Source organism: Trachypithecus francoisi, unplaced genomic scaffold, assembly GCF_009764315.1.
Source record: "Trachypithecus francoisi isolate TF-2019V2 unplaced genomic scaffold, Tfra_2.0 Lachesis_group3, whole genome shotgun sequence".
Taxonomy (NCBI): Eukaryota; Metazoa; Chordata; class Mammalia; order Primates; family Cercopithecidae; genus Trachypithecus; species Trachypithecus francoisi.
The window spans coordinates 32,148,236-32,166,695 of record NW_022681468.1 but is presented as its reverse complement, the minus strand read 5'-3'; the positions used below and the strand labels follow the sequence as shown (position 1 = coordinate 32,166,695).

Sequence of the window (18,460 nt, the reverse complement as noted above, 5' to 3'; positions counted from 1 at the left end):
CTTATTAGACAGGGAGCTTTAAATCTACAGATTCTTTTTTGAAACAGGGTCTTGCTCTGTTGCCCAGGCTGGAGAGCAGTGGCACAACCATGACTCACTGTAGTCTTGACCTTTGGGACTCAAATGATCCTTCCACATCAGCCTCCTGAGTAGCTAGGACCACAGGCATGTGCCACCATGCCCGGCTAATTATTATTATTTTTTTGAGACAGAATCTCACTCTGTCACCAGGCTGGAGTGCAGTGGCACAATCTTGGCTCACTGCAAACTTCACCTCCCGGATTCAAGTGGTCCTCCTACCTCAGTCTCCCAAGTAGCTGGGATTACAAGTGTGTACCACCACACCTGGCTAATTTTTTGTCTTTTTAGTAGACAGTTTCACCATGTTGGCCAGGCTGGTCTCAAACTCCTGACCTCAAGTGATCTGCCCACCTTGGCCTCCCAAAGTGCTGGGATTTCAGGCGTGAGCCACCTCGCCCAGCCTTATTTATATATCTATTTATTTTTTAAGATGGAGTCTCACTCTGTCCCCCAGGCTGGACTGCAGTGGTGCAATCTCAGCTCACTGCAACCTTTGCCTCCTGGGCTCAAGTGATTCTCCTAGCTCAGCCTCCCAGGTAGCTGGGATTACAGGTGTGTGCCACCACACCCAGCTGCTTTTTTTTTTTTTTTTTTTTGAGATGGAGTCTTGCTCTGTCACCAGGCCAGAGTGCACTGGTGTGATCTCGGCTCACTGCAACCTCCACCTCCCGGGTTCAAGCGATTCTCCTGCCTCAGCCTCCTGAGCAGCTGGGACTACAGGTCTGCGTCACCACGTGTGGCTAAGTTTTGTATTTTTAGTAGAGATGGGGTTTCACCATGTTGGCCAGGATGGTCTTGATCTCTTGTCCTTGTGATCTGCCTGTCTCGGCCTCCCAAAGTGCTGGGATTACAGGCATGAGCCACCTTGCCCAGCTAATTTTTGTGTTTTTAGTAGAGATGGGGTTTCACCATGATTGGCCAGGCTGTTCTCAAAATCCTGACCTCAGGTGATCCTCCTGCCTTGGCCTCCCAAAAAGCTGGGACTATAGGCGTGAGCCACCATGCCTGGCCCCGGCCTTATTTCTTTTTTAAGTTTTATAGAGATGGGATCTCCCTATGATGTCTAGGCTGGTCTCAAACTCCTGGGCTCAAGCAATCCTCCTGCCTTGGCCTCCCAAAGTGCTGGAATTACAGGTGGGAGCCATCATACCTGGTCTTTTTTTTTTTTTTGGTAAAAATTTAAAATTTCACAAACCATAAATATTCACTGTAGAAAATGAGAAAATACAAATGGGCAAAGGAAACTAATAAAATTCACCAGCAATTCTATCACTCACAGACAACCACTTTAAAAACTGTCAATACATAGTCTTGTCGACATTTGTATTACATATTTCCTAAAAGAATGAGATCATACAGATATTTCATCCTCTTCTGCATAGCCATATGTTGTGACTAACTGTCCATGAAAAGAAATATACTTCAACATTTTTACTTTCTTTCTTTTTTTTTTGAACAAGGTTTCGCTTTGTCACACAGGCTGGATTGCAGTGGTGCAATCATGGCACAGCTCGGCTCACTTCAGCCTTGACTTCCCAGGTTCAAGTGGGCATCCTGCCACAGCCTCCTGAGTAGCTGGGACTATAGGTGCACACTACCACACCCAGCTAATTTTTTACATTTTTTGTACAGACAAGGTCTTGCTGTGTTGCCCAAGCTGGTCTTGAGCTCCTAGGTTCAAGTGATCCTCCTGCCTCAGCCTCCCAAAGTGGTGGAATTATAGGCATGAGCCACTGTGCCCAATCCAACATTTTTACTTTCTGTATCTCAACTTTCTTCAACCATTTTCCTATTGTAAGGCATTCCAATTGCTCCAATATTCCATTTCTATAAATGACAGCATAAAATCTGTAAGCTTAATCTTTATATACATGTACTACAAAAACTGTCATCAAGGTAGGTTATAGTAACTTATAATACATTCACTTAAGTAACAAGGGTATGAGAACATTTTTTCTCTCTTTTTGGAAAGAGAAAAGGATTAGTGATTAGGCAGTTTCTTTCCAGGTAGAAATCAGAAGGCTGGATTCAGGATGCACAACAGTTTACTAGGTACTTGGAAAACTGAGAGACCCTGACAGCTCTTTCTAGTTCCTGCAAAGGGTCAGATATTTTATCCAAGTTACTTCTTCCAAAGGAATTACCTTTCGAAGCCAGCCAGGACAGGAGCTGCTGGCCCCGTTACTGTTCCCCATGGCCTCTGTGGGACTGATTAAACCTTCCATTCCTCGGTCTGCTTCCATTGTTCCTCGGAAGCCTCCACTTGGGTCAAGAGTTTCAGATTCCTGCTGACTGTCCTCTTCTTCACCACTGCCGCCCCCGCCGCCTCCTCCCGGGCTAGAGCTCTGAAGCACTGACAGATGCACAGCACAGAAATAGACAGCTTTGCCATGCAGCAAGACAGATTTACCACCTGACAACCCCACTTAACCTGGAAAGGTGCCTAAAGCTGCATGAAGTGCAATGGCAACAGTGCAAGTCAAGTATTAGGGATGAAATTTTTGGTTTTCATACAAACTATGTTTTGTAATTTTGTATAGTTGTATTTGTGTAGCAGGATGCTCATAATGATAATTCCATTTACCAACTTTATCTTATATCCATAGCAGGTTATCAATATTCTAAAAGCATTACCAAACAATTCCCCCAACCACAGCCCACCAAATCTAGCACCCATGCTTACTCTGCTTCTTTAAAAGATACATTCAGATTCCAGCATCCTCCATAGACATTTATCTTATATAAAAAGGTCTTTAACATTTGAGTCAAACTCCTCTTAAAGTTGCCAAATAAACTTACCATTAACTCCCTGTCCAGGGAAAATCTGAATGTTGAATTCTTTAACCTTTTTTTTTTTTTTTTTTTTTGAGACTGAGTCTAGCTTCTGTTGCTCAGGCTGGAGTGCAGTGGCCCGATCTCGGCTCACTGCAACCTCTGCCTCCCAGGTTCAAGCAATTCTCCTGTCTCAGCCTCCTGAGTAGCTGGGATTACAGGCATGTACCACCGTGCCCAGCTAATTTTTGTATTTTTAGTAGAGGTGGGATTTCACTATGTTGGCCAGGGTGGTCTCAAACTCCTGACCTCAGGTGATCCGCCTGCCTTGGCCTCCCAAAGTGCTGGGATTACAGGCGTTAGCCACTGCGACTGGCCAATTCTTCAAAATTTAATGTGAACATTACATTCTCTGATGACTATCTGTATGAATTTTTATAATATAATGGCTGGTTCTTTCATATCATACAGCATATTCCAAGCAACCTTAATGAAGACTAGCTGATGTGTGGTCAGGAAATGAAACTGAATTTTAATATGGGCCAAAGAAAAATATAATTAAGAAGATTAATTTGTCAAAGTTAAAAAAATTGCCTGGTATTTTCTTTTTTTCTCTTACTCCTCAGAGATCCTTATTCTGATGCCTGGTATTTTCTGAGGCTAAATGTAAAGAAGGGTTAATTATCACCTGCTATGCTGGCCTGGGGACTAACTGGGTCATGCTGAGATCCTACAGAAGCAGAACTATAGTTACCAAAGTGAGTTCTGAAGCTTACTTTTTTGTTTTAAATGGCTTTTTAAGATTATGCTGCATTTTAGATATACCTAAGACTATTTTAACATACATGTAAATTTTCATGCCTAACAATAAACATAGGTCTATCTGCTACTAGAACTAGAACTGCACTATCCAATATGAGTTACTAGCCGTATGTGCTTGCTTAAACGTAAAGACAATTAAAAATTCAGTTCCTCAGTCACACGAGCTACTCTCTTGAGAGATCAATAGCCACAGAAGGCTGGTAGCTACTATACTGAACAGCACAGATATGGAACATTTCCACCATTGCAAAAAGATCTACTGACACTGCTGAACTAGAGCATTACCTATATCACTGTATTTGCCTTGTGAATTCCTTCCTTCTCTGGCCTCCTACCCAGATGAAACCATTCTGTTTAATTTTATGTTTATCATTTCTTCTTAAAAACTTTATCGCCTTTATGCATCCTTAAATAACACATTACTATTTATTTTACTTTTATTTATTTATTTTTTTAAAATGGAGTCTCGCTCTTTCGCCAGGCTGGCATACAGTGGCACAATCGTGGCTCACTGCAACCCCCGCCTCCCAGGTTCAAGCAATTCCCCTGCCTCAGCCTCCCGAGTAGCTGGGAATACAGGTGTGCACCACCATGCCCGGCTAATTTTTTTTTGTATTTTAGTAGAGACAGGGTTTCACCATGTTGGCCAAGATAGTCTCAATCTCCTGACCTTGTGATCTGCCTGCCTTGGCCTCCCAAAGTGCTGGTATTACAGGCGTGAGCCACCACGCCCAGCCTATTTTACTTGTTTCTAAACTTTATAAAAAGGCCATGTAGTCTGCTGTAACTTGCTTTTTACATTTCACATTATGGAACTATTTGGAGATGTTCACTTTCACTCCAATGGATGGTTATAATGCATTTAATCAACAAATAGTTACTGAGCATTTACCATTTGCCAGGCACTGTTCTAGGCAAGTAGATAAAATTGATAAATAAAAAAGACAAAAATCCCTGCTCTTCCTCGAGTTTACATCTTCCCACCAATGGACATTTGCTTTTAATTTTATGTTTTTCCTTTAAATACTGTTCTAGCAAAACAAAGTTGTAGTCGAACTGCTGTGCTTAGCAAAAGATCTTTAGTCAGTTTTGACAGATATTAATATACATAAACAGAAATGCCAAGCAATGGGCTACTTAAGTAAACTATATAATATGGTATAATAAGTCGGTGTATATGTGTAAACTGAAGTTCAACAATTCTAGATCATGTTTTCAGCTGTTTTGTTTTTGGAGGTTTAATCTGTTTGACCGATTGTTTATGTATTTATTCATTCATTCGAGATAGGGTCTTGCTATGTTGCCCAGGTCCGGATTGCAGTGGCTATTCATAGGCATAATGATAGTGCACTGCAACCTTGAACTCCTGGCCTTAAGTAATCCTCCTGACTCAGCTTCCTGAGTACCTAGGATTAATGGCTGTGCCACTGTGCCCAGCTTTAATCTGCTTTTATTCCGGGTATTTATGTGTTTTGATTCCAAACAATATCAGAATCTGGGCCGGGCATAGTGGCTCATGCCTGTAATCCCAGCACTTTGGGAGGCTGAGGTGGGCAGATCACTTGAGGCCAGGAGTTTGAGACCAGCCTGGCCAAAACGGTGAAACCCTATCCCTACTAAAAATACAAAAAATAGCTGAGTGTGGTGGTGCATGCCTGTAATCCCAGCTACTTGGGAGGCTGAGGAAGGTGAACCACTTGAACCTGGGAGGCAGAGGATGCAGTGAGCCACTGCACTCCAGCCTGGACGACAGAGCAAGACTGTGCCTCAAAAAAAATAAATAAATAAAATAAATCAGAATCCTGGTTCTGAGACATCAAAGGCTACAGGGACTCTAGCAGGCAGAAAACCAAAAGGAAAATAGATTCAATTCCTGGCATGGTCCCCAATAATAAAGAACCATGAAGACAGCAGTCAAAGGAAATCTATCAGAGATCTTTGGGATGATTCTCCTAACCACACTGAAAGTTTAGCCGAGTTTTATTCTGAGTGCCTGTTTTGGTGAACTATTTCTTTAGACTGGAATACCCCAGGGAATACCGTGGACGTAGAGGACTCACTACCCCCTAGAATAGCAAGGAAAGGAATAATACATAAGTCATATTACAGTACTGGGCAAGCTACTTAGTTAACTTCCATATGCGTTGGAGGCAAAGATGATGTACTCTCTCTCTGATCACAATGTAAAAGTGATAACTTACTGCAAAACCAACCAAAACATGATCCTCTCTCTTAACCACTGTATTCTTCACTTCCCAAAGACATTTCCCATTTTCCTTTGGGTTTTGGAGTGTACATGGAATCTAACCAAAAGATTCACACTTCAGAAAACCACTGGTACTTGAAACATTGGTACTTACCAGTTCCAATGGATAAGCCACTGCTATTGGAACGGATGGTCTTAGAATTCAATACTTTCTCTGAGAAAAAATATTTGGTAGGTAAGCACTGTATACAGATATAGGCAAGAAAAATGAGAGAAGACTAGGATAGGGAGATAATTGCTCTCCCTGACTTCAGACAACTTTAGACTTATAACTTACAGTTTTAGAAATTAGTATCATAAGCTAAACACCACTTGCTATTCTAATTATATTCACCATCTACATTAGTAACTGTCTGCCTTGGCTGGTCACTGGTATCACCTGGGAAGTTTTAGAAAGTAACCATGTGTTTGAGACCAGCCTAGGCAACATGGCAAAACCCAATCTCTAAAAAACACACAAAACTTAGCCAGGTGTAGTGGCACTGGCCTGTAGTCCCAGTTATTTGGGAGGCTCAGGTGAGAGATCAATTGAGCCTGGGAGAGGAAAACTGCAGTGAGCTGTGTTTGTGCCACTGCAGTCTACTCTGGGTAATAGAGTGAGACTGTCTCAAAATTTAAAAAAAAGAAGTAACACTGCATAGGTCCATAGGTTCCACCCCAGAGATTCTGATTTAATTGGTCAGGGATAGGGTGTGGACAATGGTGTTCTTTTTTTTTTTTTTTTTTGAGGCGGAGTCTCGCTCTGTCGCCTGGGCTGGAGTGCAGTGGCCGGATCTCAGCTCACTGCAAGCTCCGCCTCCCGGGTTTACGCCATTCTCCTGCCTCAGCCTCCCGAGTAGCTGGGACTACAGGCGCCCGCCACCTCGCCCGGCTAGTTTTTGTATTTTTAGTAGAGACGGGGTTTCCCCGTGTTAGGCAGGATGGTCTTGATCTCCTGACCTCGTGATCCACCCGTCTCGGCCTCCCAAAGTGCTGGGATTACAGGCTTGAGCCACCGCGCCCGGCCCAGTGGTGTTCTTAAAAGCTTCTTGTCCGGGTTCAGTGGCTCACGCCTGTAATCTCAGCACTTTGGGAGGCCGAGGTGGGTGGATCATGAGGTCGGGAATTTGAGACCAGCCTGGCTAATATGGTGAAACCCCATCTCTACTAAAAAATCCAAAAATTAGCCAGGTGTGGTGGTACACTCCTGTAGTCCCAGCTACTCGGGAGGCTGAGGCAGGAGAGTCGCTTGAACCTGGGAGGTTGCAGTGCGCTGAGATCACACCACTGCGCTCCAGCCTGGGTGACACAGCAAGACTCCGTCTCAGAAAAAAAAAAAAAAAAAAGCGCTTCTCAAGGATTCTAATGTATGTGCTGCTAAGGTTGCAAACCACTGATCTAAAAGTAGACTTATAAACTCTTACACAAGCATTTATGAAGTAGTTCATAACAAAGTAATGTTTATGCAGAAAGCACTTATAATTTAAAGTTTCTTTTAAAGGATGTACTGAATGTTTCTCATGAAAGCATGAGCACAGACAACAAATTAATTGGTGGATGATTAGAAGTAACAAATTCTAGGCCCGGGCATGGTGGCTCATGCCTGTAATCCCAGCACGTTGGGAGGCCGAGGCAGGTGGATCACCTGAGGTCAGGAGTTCTAGACCAGCCTGGCCAACATGGTGGAACCCCGTCTCTACTAAAAATACAAAAATTAGTCGGGTGTGGTGGTGGGTGCCTCTAGTCCCAACTACTTGGGAGACTGAGGCGAGAGAATTCGCTTGAACCCAGGAGGTGGAGGTTGCCGTGAGCCAAGATCACACCATGGCACTCCAGCCTGGGCGAAAAGAGTGAAACTCCATCTCAAAAAAAAAAGACAAAAAAAAAAAAATCAATTCTAAGCAGGGAGGCAGAGCCCAAAGTTATATTTAAAAATAATCAAGAGATGGCAGATAGCAAAGTTCCAGGAAATGACAATGTTCTGTTCCCACCACTAGGCATGGCATTCTTGACCATTACAAGACTTACAGAATGGCTTCTTCAGGACATTTCTGTTTCCGAGAGTGTGACCAACAGTACCGCAGACGTGGGTCTATCCTCTGTCAAAGCCATCCCAACCCCAGACATATGAAACTCTTACCAACAATGAGAATGGTATGCCAGCCACGGCAAGATAGGTCCGGGACATGATGCAGAGATCCAAAAATAGGCCGAGGCCATGAGGTACAGATATCAGAGCCATGTGGTCTCTCTGTGGGGGTCATTGCCAGGCGGCCATTACCACCATTGCCCCAGGCAAAAATGTGATTATCTAGAAAAAAAGTTAAACAACAGACCATTTAACAGAACACTGGCTTCCCAACTCTCTGGGTTCTCCATCTTTATATCCTAGAGCTAGAAAGACTTCCCACTATGTACTAAACAAAGGAAAGCTGTTTATTCTCCTATATAAAGCCTAAACTCTTCCTGATTCCACTCGGGTAAAAATGCCCATTCTTCCTATGTACTGCCATTCATTCATTCATTCATCCATCCATTCATTCACCTTTTTCTTCAACAACTTTTTATTGGTCATTCAAACACTGAACGTCTACTTCATGACAGGTACTGCATGGGGTGATGGAGCAGTGAAAAAAACCAAGTCCTTGCCCTGTGGAACTGACATTCTAGTAGGGGAGACTGATAATACATAAATAAACACCTAATATTTAAGGTAGTGATAAATGCTATGAAGATAAATGGTGGAGAAAAATAAGTGGAAACAAAGAGTAACAGTGGGGTGGGATATCATTATTTTAGATAGGGAAGGTCAGAGGAGTTCTGACATTTGAACAGAGATCTACTAGAGTGAGGAAGAGTTTCCAGGCAGAGGGAACAGCAACAGCAAAAGTAATGTCAGTAGCACAAACAAGGAACAAGGAGACCCCTACAGTTGGAACAAAGTAAAGGAAGGGACGGTGATAGCAGAAGGGGTCAGGAGGTGGCTGGGGTCCTGCTCACATAGGGCCAGTCAGGCCATTGTGATGACTCTGGTACTTACTGACTGATAGAGGAAACCACTGGAGGTTTTGAGCAGTAGGTATTTAAGAGAATCCCTCTGTCTACTGAGGAGAACTGATGGCAGGGGAGCAAGGATGAAAGCAGGGAGACCAGTTGTAGTGGAGATAGTGAGAAGTGGTTGGATTTATTCTGAAGATAACCAATATGGATGGGATGTGGAGTGTAGGATGAAGCTGCCATTTACTGAGACAGGAAGGCTGCAGGAGGTACAGGTCTGGGCAGAAAATCAGAAGTTTGATTTCGAATATACTAAGTTTGTCTGAGATGCCTGTAACTTCTTATCCAAATCAGGCTTTTTTTTTTTTTTTTTTTTTAAATGAAACAGGGCTGCTATTAATCATTAAGCCACGACAACAGGCATGAAGGCATGAATCAGGATTGGTCTAAGATAAGTGGGCTATATGGCCCACCCTATATTTAGACATCAAGTTGAGGAGCTGTTGAATAAATGAGTCTCAAGGTCAAGGCTGGTGATACAAAGCAGTCAGTGTATAGGGGGAATTTAAGGGAACAAGCTCACTTTGGAGAGACAAGTGAGCCTTGGGGCACTCCAGGACTTAGAAGACTAGGCTGCTGCTATTACAGCACCTAACACCTGCCTGTGCTAGTCCCCTACTCTACTAGACTGTGAGCTCCTTGAAAGCAGGGGTTTTCTGAGACTCATTTCTATATTCCTAGAGCCTAAAAGAGGACCTGGACATGAATGTGGCCATCAAGTACAGTTCAGAGGAGTATAGGAACATCAAGAGATAATATGCCCAGCCACAGAATCCAAATTTACATTCCTCATTCTGAAGTTAAAGTCATGAACTACACAGATCTATTCAAGAAACATGAGCTCTCTGAAGCCCTGTTAGAAAGTGCTATAGCATTTGCTGCACTAAATTTATCTTCAGTGACATCCTGATTCTGTCCTGTGTGACATTTCCATTTATCCAAGTCTGACCTTAACAGTTTGCTCCTTAAAGTCCCTTATTTTGGGACAAACAGAGAGAGTTAATGTGCTGTTCTGAATGCTGGTTTATTTAAATATGGTAACAGATCACTTAATTGACAATATCCCTGAGATCCCTCATGAGTACAGAACAGGCATGGACCAAAAGAAAACAAGGATATCTCAGAGCAAAAGCAACAACAAAAAAATTGATGAGTCAAAAGATGAGAAGATGAAATGTATTAGCTAGGCATGGTGGCACATGCCTGTAATTCCAGCTACTTGGGAGGATGAGGCAGGAGAAGCAGTTGAACCTGGGTGGTGGACGCTGCACTGAGCTGAGATCACACCACTGCACTCCAGCCTGGGCAACAGAGCAAGACTCTGTCTCAAAAAAAGAGAATGAAATGTGAGTTGTTACCAGTCAAGTGAAAAAAGTGGCTACAAAAATTTAGAAGTTCAGATGATGACACAGGAAAAAGAAAAAAGAGGAAAAAAGTAAGCAAAGAAGGAAGGGAAAGTAGGATAGCAACAGTGGCAGTACAGAAGAGAAGGAGTGACCAGGCGCAGAGGCTTACACCTGTAATCGCAGCACTTTGGGAGGCCAAGAGGAGTGGATCATCTGAGGTAAGGAGTTTGAGACCAGTCCGGCTAACATGGCAAAACCCCATCTCTACTAAAAATACAAAAATTAGCCAGGCATGGTGGCGAGTGCCTATAATCCCAGCTACTCGGGAGGCTAAGGGAGGAGAATCGCTTGAACCTGGGAGGTGGTGGTTGCAGTGAGCTGAGATCGCGCCACTGCACTCCAGCCTGGGTGAAAAGAGTGAGACTGTGTCTCAAAAAAAAAAAAAAAGGAGTGAGGAACCAAACTATACTGTGGAAAGAAATAGCCACAGAAGACCAGGTGCAGAGGCTCACACCTGTAATCCCAGCACTCTGGCAGGCAAGGCGGGCAGATCATGAGGTCAGGAGTTCGAGACCAGCCTGGCCAACATGGCAAAACCCTGTCTGTACTAAAAATACGAAATACAAAAATTAGCTGGATGTGGTGGTTCACGCCTATAATCCCAGGTACTCAGGAGGCTGAGGCATGAGAATTGCTTGAACCTGGGAGGTAGAGGTTGCAGTGAGCCAAGATCGCGCCATTGTACTCCAGCCTGGGCAACAGAGCAAGACTCCATCTCAAAAAAAAAAAAGGCCAGGCACAATGGCTCACGCCTGTAATCTCAGCACTTTGGGAGGCCGAGGCAAGCAGATCACCTGAGGTCGGGAGTTCGAGACCTGCTGACCAACACAAGGAAACCCCATCTCTACTAAAAATACAAAAATTAGCCGGGCGTGGTGGCGCATGCCTATAATCCCAGCTACTCAGGAGGCTGAGGCACAAGAATTGCTTGAACCTGGGCGGCAGAGGCTGTGTGTGATAAGCTGAGATTGCACCATTGCACTCCAGCCTGGGCAACAAGAGTGAAACTCTGTCTCCAAAAAAAAAAAATCATCTCAGAGAAAAGAGAGAAGAAAATCAGTTAGACCAACTCAGAAATCTGAGAGACACATAATATAGAGGAAAGCAGCCCTTCAAACCTTAGCAGTCCCTGTGGACATCACTGTAGTACAGTTGACCACAGGCAACAGAGAAAATATGCTGTTCTCTCCAGCTATCCAATCAATGTTTATTGAAACCAATCAACAAGATACTGGGCAAGTTATATAGAAGTACTTAATAATTCTTATAACATTTTACCAAAAAAGTGAAAGCTGAAATGAAAAAAGGAGGAATGTAGAACATTAACATATCATTATCTAGAAATCTGGCCTTTAAAAACAATCACTATGTTGAATACATAAAAAGTTAATAAAGCTTAATATATATAACCGGCCACCAATTTAATACAAATAAAAAAGTATATCCATAATTCAGCTATACAAATAACCAGTTCACTTCTTTCCCAGCCAAGAACTGAAACACAGCCAAGTATCCAGAAAGCGTGAAATGATATGTACAGACTCACCATCAGTGGCAGCAATGGTAAACTCATCACCGCAGGAGACCCTGATCACTTGCTTCCCACCTAGAGGTCCCCCCAACAGATTGATTCCCAGACGCTTCTTGTAGTTCCCAACGCCCAGCTGCCCACACTTGTTGCAGCCAAAGGTCAGCAGCCGGCCTCGCTCTAAGAGAGAAGCAAAAAGAAACAACAAAGCACAAATGAGTCCTGGAACCCAGAGAAGATGCAGCCAAGTAGACTTCCATGGACTAGCTTCTGGTTGTTAGAATATACAAATAGAAAACTAGCCACATGATCCTGGACCTAGAGCAGCTACAGTATCTAGGCACCATAACCAATTAGATCCAGTCAGTGACTCGATATTGTATTCTCTCTCCAGTATTGTACTTTTAGTGAGAAAAATGAGTATTACCTTAGAATACTTATAAAAGGTGCTAATCAGAGACAACAGATGTCTGGAATCATAGGCGTGGTGGTCTCATAAAAGGATGTATTTATTATGCATTTATAATAATTATCAAGAAAAATATGTACCTGAATACATTAATGAGATAATACTAGATGTTCAGGGGAAATCAGGATGATGTACATATGAAGAAAACCTAATACTTGATTGAATAAAAGAGGCTGAGCTACTAAGGCATGTGATAGAGTTGTAAATCAACTTACCATCAATAGCAGCTGTGTGAGTCTTGCCTGGGGCAATGGTACGGATCTTATAAAAGGACAACTGTTTGGCCAAGGTAAAGGACGTTGTGTAGGGAACTTCATGGTATGCCTGAACCAAAATAAAACACAAAACAGATATATGAGGTAAGAAAGTCGAGGGAAAATCAGGTTGAGAATGGAAAAAAGTCCTGGTGACCAAAAGGCCTCGAATTCAAGTGAGTTATATTACTAAGAAGAGGGTGCCAGGTAGTTTTCCATCTCCAACAGAAAACAAGAAGAAATAAGCTCAATATGTAATTAGAGAATACAGCACATGAGGCAGAACTTTCTGACAACCAAAGTTTTAGATACTGACTTAGGGTTTATAAAACACGAACTTTCTATCCCAGAAGGTATTTATATAAGGAAAGAATCGTTGACACCTTGGTTATACACTCTGCATATCTAACAAGGGCAGGGCAAAGAATTAAAGTCCTGAGGACTGTCTCCAGCCCATAAAGGAATCAGTTACTGTGATCTAATTTCATCTATAGGGTAGTATTTCTCAACTTAATTAAAACTCGTGTTCCCTTTGAATTAGTATTCAAAAAGAATCCTCTCATTTAAGTTTAAAATTTCACAACAAAATCCACTGCTATAATGAAAACATAAATCAAGTAATAGTAATTCTGACTATTTCTTTATTTTTTTTTTGTTTTTTTTTTTTAGACAGAGTCTCGCACCATCGCCCAGGCTGGAGTGCAGTCGCTGGATCTCAGCTCACTGCAAGCTCCGCCTCCCGGGTTTACGCCATTCTCCTGCCTCAGCCTCCCAAGTAGCTGGGACTACAGGCGCCCGCCACCTCGCCCGGCTAGTTTTTTGTATTTTTTAGTAGAGACGGGGTTTCACGGTGTTAGCCAGGATGGTCTCGATCTCCTGACCTCGTGATCCGCCCGTCTCGGCCTCCCAAAGTGCTGGGATTACAGGCTTGAGCCACCGTGCCCGGCCTGTTTTGTTTTGTTTTGAGACGGAGTCTTGCTTCATTGCCCAGGCTGGAGTGCAGTGGCACGGTCTCGGCTCACTGCAAGCTCTGCCTCCAAGGTTCACGCCATTCTCCTGCCTCAGCCTCCTGAGTAGCTGGGACTACAGCCACGCCCGGCTGTTTCTTTTTGTATTTTTAGTAGAGACAGGGTTTCACCATGTTAGCCAGGATGGTCTTGATCTCCTGACCTCATGATCCGCCTGCCTCAGCCTCCCAAAGTGCCAGGATTACAGGTGTGAGCCACCGCACCCAACAACTGAATATTTCTTTTCAAACTACAAAGACTTTCTCCAGCCTTGCCCTGAATTTGTACTCTCCTAATTGAAAATCACTACTTTAGAGATTGCTTAAATATTAATTCTTACCTTTTTCATTGAGTCAGAAAACTTCTGTCTCTTAATTTTATTCTTTGGAAAATGACAAAACTCATCATATTAACACAAAAAGGAAACTAAGGCAATATCACTGGCGAATTTATTAACATTTTTGAAGACAGAATGGTAATTACATCAATAAGCCTAAACAGGATCAGTGATTTGGGAGAAATAAATCTAAAAAACTCCAATCAATCAATCAATCAATCAAAAAAACTCCAGGAAGGTGATGCACGGAAATGTCTTTTTTTTCCATAACATTAATTTGCTTGTTCCTATTTCAATAAGGTAAAAGCTGAATTTCATCATTTTATTCTTTGTAATCAATTTATTTATTGAAGTATAACATACTGCAAAATATCACACAGCTTGACACATTTTTCTATATACATATACTTGTAAAACCATTACAGATCAAAATATAGACCATTCCCATCACCCTAGGATCCCTTCCACCTCTTCTGTTAATACCCCTCCTTCCATAAGTAGCCAGTACAAGTTCATTTGATTTCCACCAGTATAAGTTAATTTTGCCTGTTCTTAAATTTTACACAGATAGAGCTATATAGCATGTACTCTTTGTGGCTGGCTTCTTTTGCTGCACACAATGCCTATGAGACCATAACTTTATTCTTAAATCAAATTCCATGGTCACTAACCAATAATAGCATCTCAAAGAAATTCCAACCTAGAGAAATTCTGATGATGTGGTTAGAACACCAATTAGGACACTCACTTCATGGTTGATAATTCCTGACATGCACTGATTCAGACCCAGCTTATTGAACTCATTGAGTCCACAGGCCAGCACTTTGCCTGACTGGGTCAACAGAAATGTCCCATCACAGCCACATTGAACTGCAACAATAATCAAGGCCTTGGGAACATCCACCTGCAAGAAAAAAATCAGAAAAAGAAATCCCAAATATATAATTTGTATTAGAAAAAAAGCTCTTAAATTCTTTCAAAAGAGACATGCTGCATTTAGCAGAATGATTACAGGTATGTGAGGATTGCTCTATTCTTTTCAGATTTGCCCAGTGTCTTAGAGACTATTTTTTCTTTTCTTCTCTTTTTTTGAGACAGAGTTTCCCTCTTTTGCCCAGACTGGAGTGAAGAGGCACGATCTTGGCTCACTGCAATCTCTGCCTTCCAGGTTCAAGCGATTCTCCTGTCTCAGCCTCCGGAGTAGCTGGGATTACAGGTGCACACCACCATGCCCGGCTAATTTTTGTATTTTTATTGGAGATGGGGTTTCACCATGTTGGCCAGGCTGGTCTCGAACTCCTGACCTCAGGTGATCTAACCATCTTGGCCTCCCAAAGTGCTGGGATTACAGGCATGAGCCATCACGCCCAGCTGAGACTACTATTTTCTTTTCTTTTTTTTTTTTTTTTTGAGGTGGAGTCTTGCTCTGTCGCCCAGGCTGGAGTACAATGGTATGATCTTGGCACACTGCAACCTCTGCCTCCCAGGTTCAAAGCGATTCTCCTGCCTCAGCCTCTTGAGTAGCTGGGACTACAGGCATGTGCCACCATGCTCGGCTAATTTTTGTGTTTTTAGTAGAGACAGGGTTTCACCACGTTGGCCAGGCTGGTCTCAAACTACTGACCTCCAGTGATTTGCCTGCCTCGGCCTCCCAAAGTGCTGGGATTACAGGCATGAGCCATTGTGCCCAGCCAAGGCTACTATGGTCAATGAAGAGCTCAAGTTTTACAATATCAAGGAAAAGGTGACAGTTCCAGGTCAACCAAACAAGACAGCTCCCTCTCAGTTTGTTTTAGTAATAGGTCCTACTTAGGGTGACTTGTCAAAAAGTTGAGAAAGAAGCTTCAATTCGTTGCTGATTTTGTCTTGAGATGGAAGGCTGCTTGACAGTTACAGAAATTCAACAGCCCTGGGGGTCCCAATCTGGTCATTTTATAGGAGAGGTGACAGAGTACTGAGGTAATATCTAGGATTTCCAAATGCTCATATATTTTTACAGCTAACTAGACAGGACTGGAGAATGGTGGGGTGATGCGTGTGTGGGGCCACAATGGATGTGTGTAAAACCTGAAACCTCAACCCTCAGTTTCTGCCACAGCCTTTCCAGGAGAAAAGGAACAGCTGGGAATCCCATTGAGGATGGTCTTCAGAAACGCAGAATAATTTAATTTTTTTTTTTTTTGAGACGGAGTCTTGCTCTGTTGCCCAGGCTGGAGTGCAGTGGCCGGATCTCAGCTCACTGCAAGCTCCGCCTCCTGGGTTCACGCCATTCTCCTGCCTCAGCCTCCCGAGTAGCTGGGACTACAGGCGCTAGCCACCTCGCCCAGCTAGTTTTTTGTATTTTTTAGTAGAGACGGGGTTTCACCGTGTTAGCCGGGATGGTGTTGATCTTGTGACCCCGTGATACGCCCGTCTTGGCCTCCTAAAGTGCTGGGATTACAGGCTTGAGCCACCGCACCCGGCAATAATTTAATTTTAAAAATGTAAATAAAAACTGGTTTGTCTAACAGTTCCCAAAGAAAAGAAAAAAAAAAAGCCAAAACACTGGTAAACAATAAATGGTATAGCTGATTTAGCCAACCCTCCAATGGGTGCCCTAGGGTAGGTGGGAGAGATGTGACTGTGCTTTTCCCCCAGCTGGTATCAACCTCTGTGAGCCTCTCACAGGGCCAGCTCTGGCAAGGCTGAGTAATTAGATAGTAAGTTTCATGCAACATGACCGCTAAACAAAAACAACTATTAATATTTCATCTGGTGGTCAACTGTAGAAATAGGAAAGGAAAATGACTGTGTTGGGTTAAGAGACAGTATATTGCTTTACTGTATCTTCTTGAATTTTCCAGTGTATTTGTAGCTATATGTGACTTTTCTGGTGTACACGCTGATTTTAGCTTTCATCCCTGAGTAAGATGTGACTTCACAATGTCCACAGTCGTTGGATCCACTTTCTCAATTTTCTATGATTTGGTCAGATGACAAGACCACAGGGTGCTAAATCAGGAATCCTAGATTGTCGGTCTCCCACACAGGAAACATTTCAGAAATAAACACCTTGATACAACAGAGCCAAGGAAAGAGGTACATATTATTGGAGTCTGTGCGACTTAGATAGGTTTTAGAAAGAAGCTGCTTCTGATTTTACCTTTTGTGGTGTATAATAATCCTCTTCTGAATCCAAACCCAGTCGTCCTGAAACACACATAAGAATGAAAATCGTTATAATGAGGGCTTCCTTCCCAGTGAAGAGGTTCTGTAAGATTCTCTTTTGCCAGGCATGTGGCTCACACCTGTAATCCCAGCACTTTGGGAGGCCGAGGCGGGCAGATCACGAGGTCAGGAGTTCGAGACCAGCCTGGCCAACATGGCGAAACCCCGTCTCTACTAAAAGTACAAAAAATTAGCTAGGTGTGATAGCGTGCGCCTGTAATCCCAGTTACTCAGGAGGCTGAGGCAGGAGAATCGCTTGAACTCGGGAGGTGGTGGTTGCAGTGAGCCCAGATCGTGCCATTGCACTCCAGCCTGGGTGACAGAGAGAAACTCTGTCTCGAGGAAAAAAAATAAAACATTAAAAGATTTATGGAATCAACACTTCTCATTTAGGGGCTGCATGATGTGTTTAGATGCACACAACTTTGAAGTCAGGTTGTATACCTGCGAAGAAGTGGACAGAGACAAGGCTACCCCTACCATATTCGCCACAGCCCCAAGAATAGACTTCCTTGTTTCGTGTCAGAACCACCACATGATTATCTCCACAGGAGACCTGCTCCACTGGATTGCTGAGGAAGTAGTTCAGCTGCATGGGTTCTAGCACTTCAGGGCCAGCAACTTTGTCCACCCCCATGCAGCCATAATAATCTGATCCGAAGGCATAGAGCTGACCCTCATCTGCAAAAGAAAGGAAAACAGAATCCATCAAAGGACTGACTTATTTTATCTAATCAGAAAATTGGGCAGGGCTGGAATGAGGACTACCCCAGCAAATGATCTCACATGAAATGATTATATCCAAGAAATTAAAAGGACAGACTGTGCAAGTCTAGAGTTCTATGTCAGAGAGTCATGTGTACTACTACCACTACTATATAAAACAATTTAAAAAGTGGTAGCATTATCATGTTAAAAGGACTTAAAATTTTAATAGGGCCATCTTTGTTATATAGATAAAAAAAACAGTTCCAAGGAATCATAAAGTAAGTCATGACAAGACTAAAACTAAACTTAGGTCTTGATCCTACTTTTGTGTTATCCATAGCCTGATGAGGTGGTAAGATTATTTTTCCTGCCAACCGGGACACACATTTTCTCCTGATCCCACCTCTTCTCCGTCTTCTCCTTGCTCACCACCACCTAATACTATAGCAAATTTGGCATGTTATTATTAATGAGTATATTTGCTCAAGGTCCTCTGGTTCTTTCTAGACTGTCTTTTGTTTTAAAATCCCAACTAAGATTGCACAGCATTAAGCAAAATACCCCCAC

The 18,460-nt window shown here is 42.9% G+C and overlaps 1 protein-coding gene across 4 annotated transcripts in view; it reads right to left on the bottom strand.

Moving 5' to 3' along the window:
* Positions 1 to 18,460, bottom strand: part of NEK9 (NIMA related kinase 9) — a 46,771-nt gene that overhangs the window by 7,942 nt on the left and 20,369 nt on the right. For 3 of the 4 annotated variants that reach the window (XM_033187391.1, XM_033187394.1, XM_033187392.1), the window contains exons 12-19: positions 17,630 to 17,866; positions 17,121 to 17,167; positions 14,727 to 14,882; positions 12,596 to 12,704; positions 11,930 to 12,091; positions 8,061 to 8,231; positions 6,036 to 6,095; positions 2,226 to 2,434 (exon numbers count right to left, since the gene is read on the bottom strand). In XM_033187391.1, the coding sequence (XP_033043282.1) occupies positions 2,226 to 2,434; positions 6,036 to 6,095; positions 8,061 to 8,231; positions 11,930 to 12,091; positions 12,596 to 12,704; positions 14,727 to 14,882; positions 17,121 to 17,167; positions 17,630 to 17,866 (1,151 nt within the window). The remainder of the gene's footprint in view (positions 1 to 2,225; positions 2,435 to 6,035; positions 6,096 to 8,060; positions 8,232 to 11,929; positions 12,092 to 12,595; positions 12,705 to 14,726; positions 14,883 to 17,120; positions 17,168 to 17,629; positions 17,867 to 18,460) is intronic. The other variant, XM_033187393.1, reaches the window with a different exon arrangement.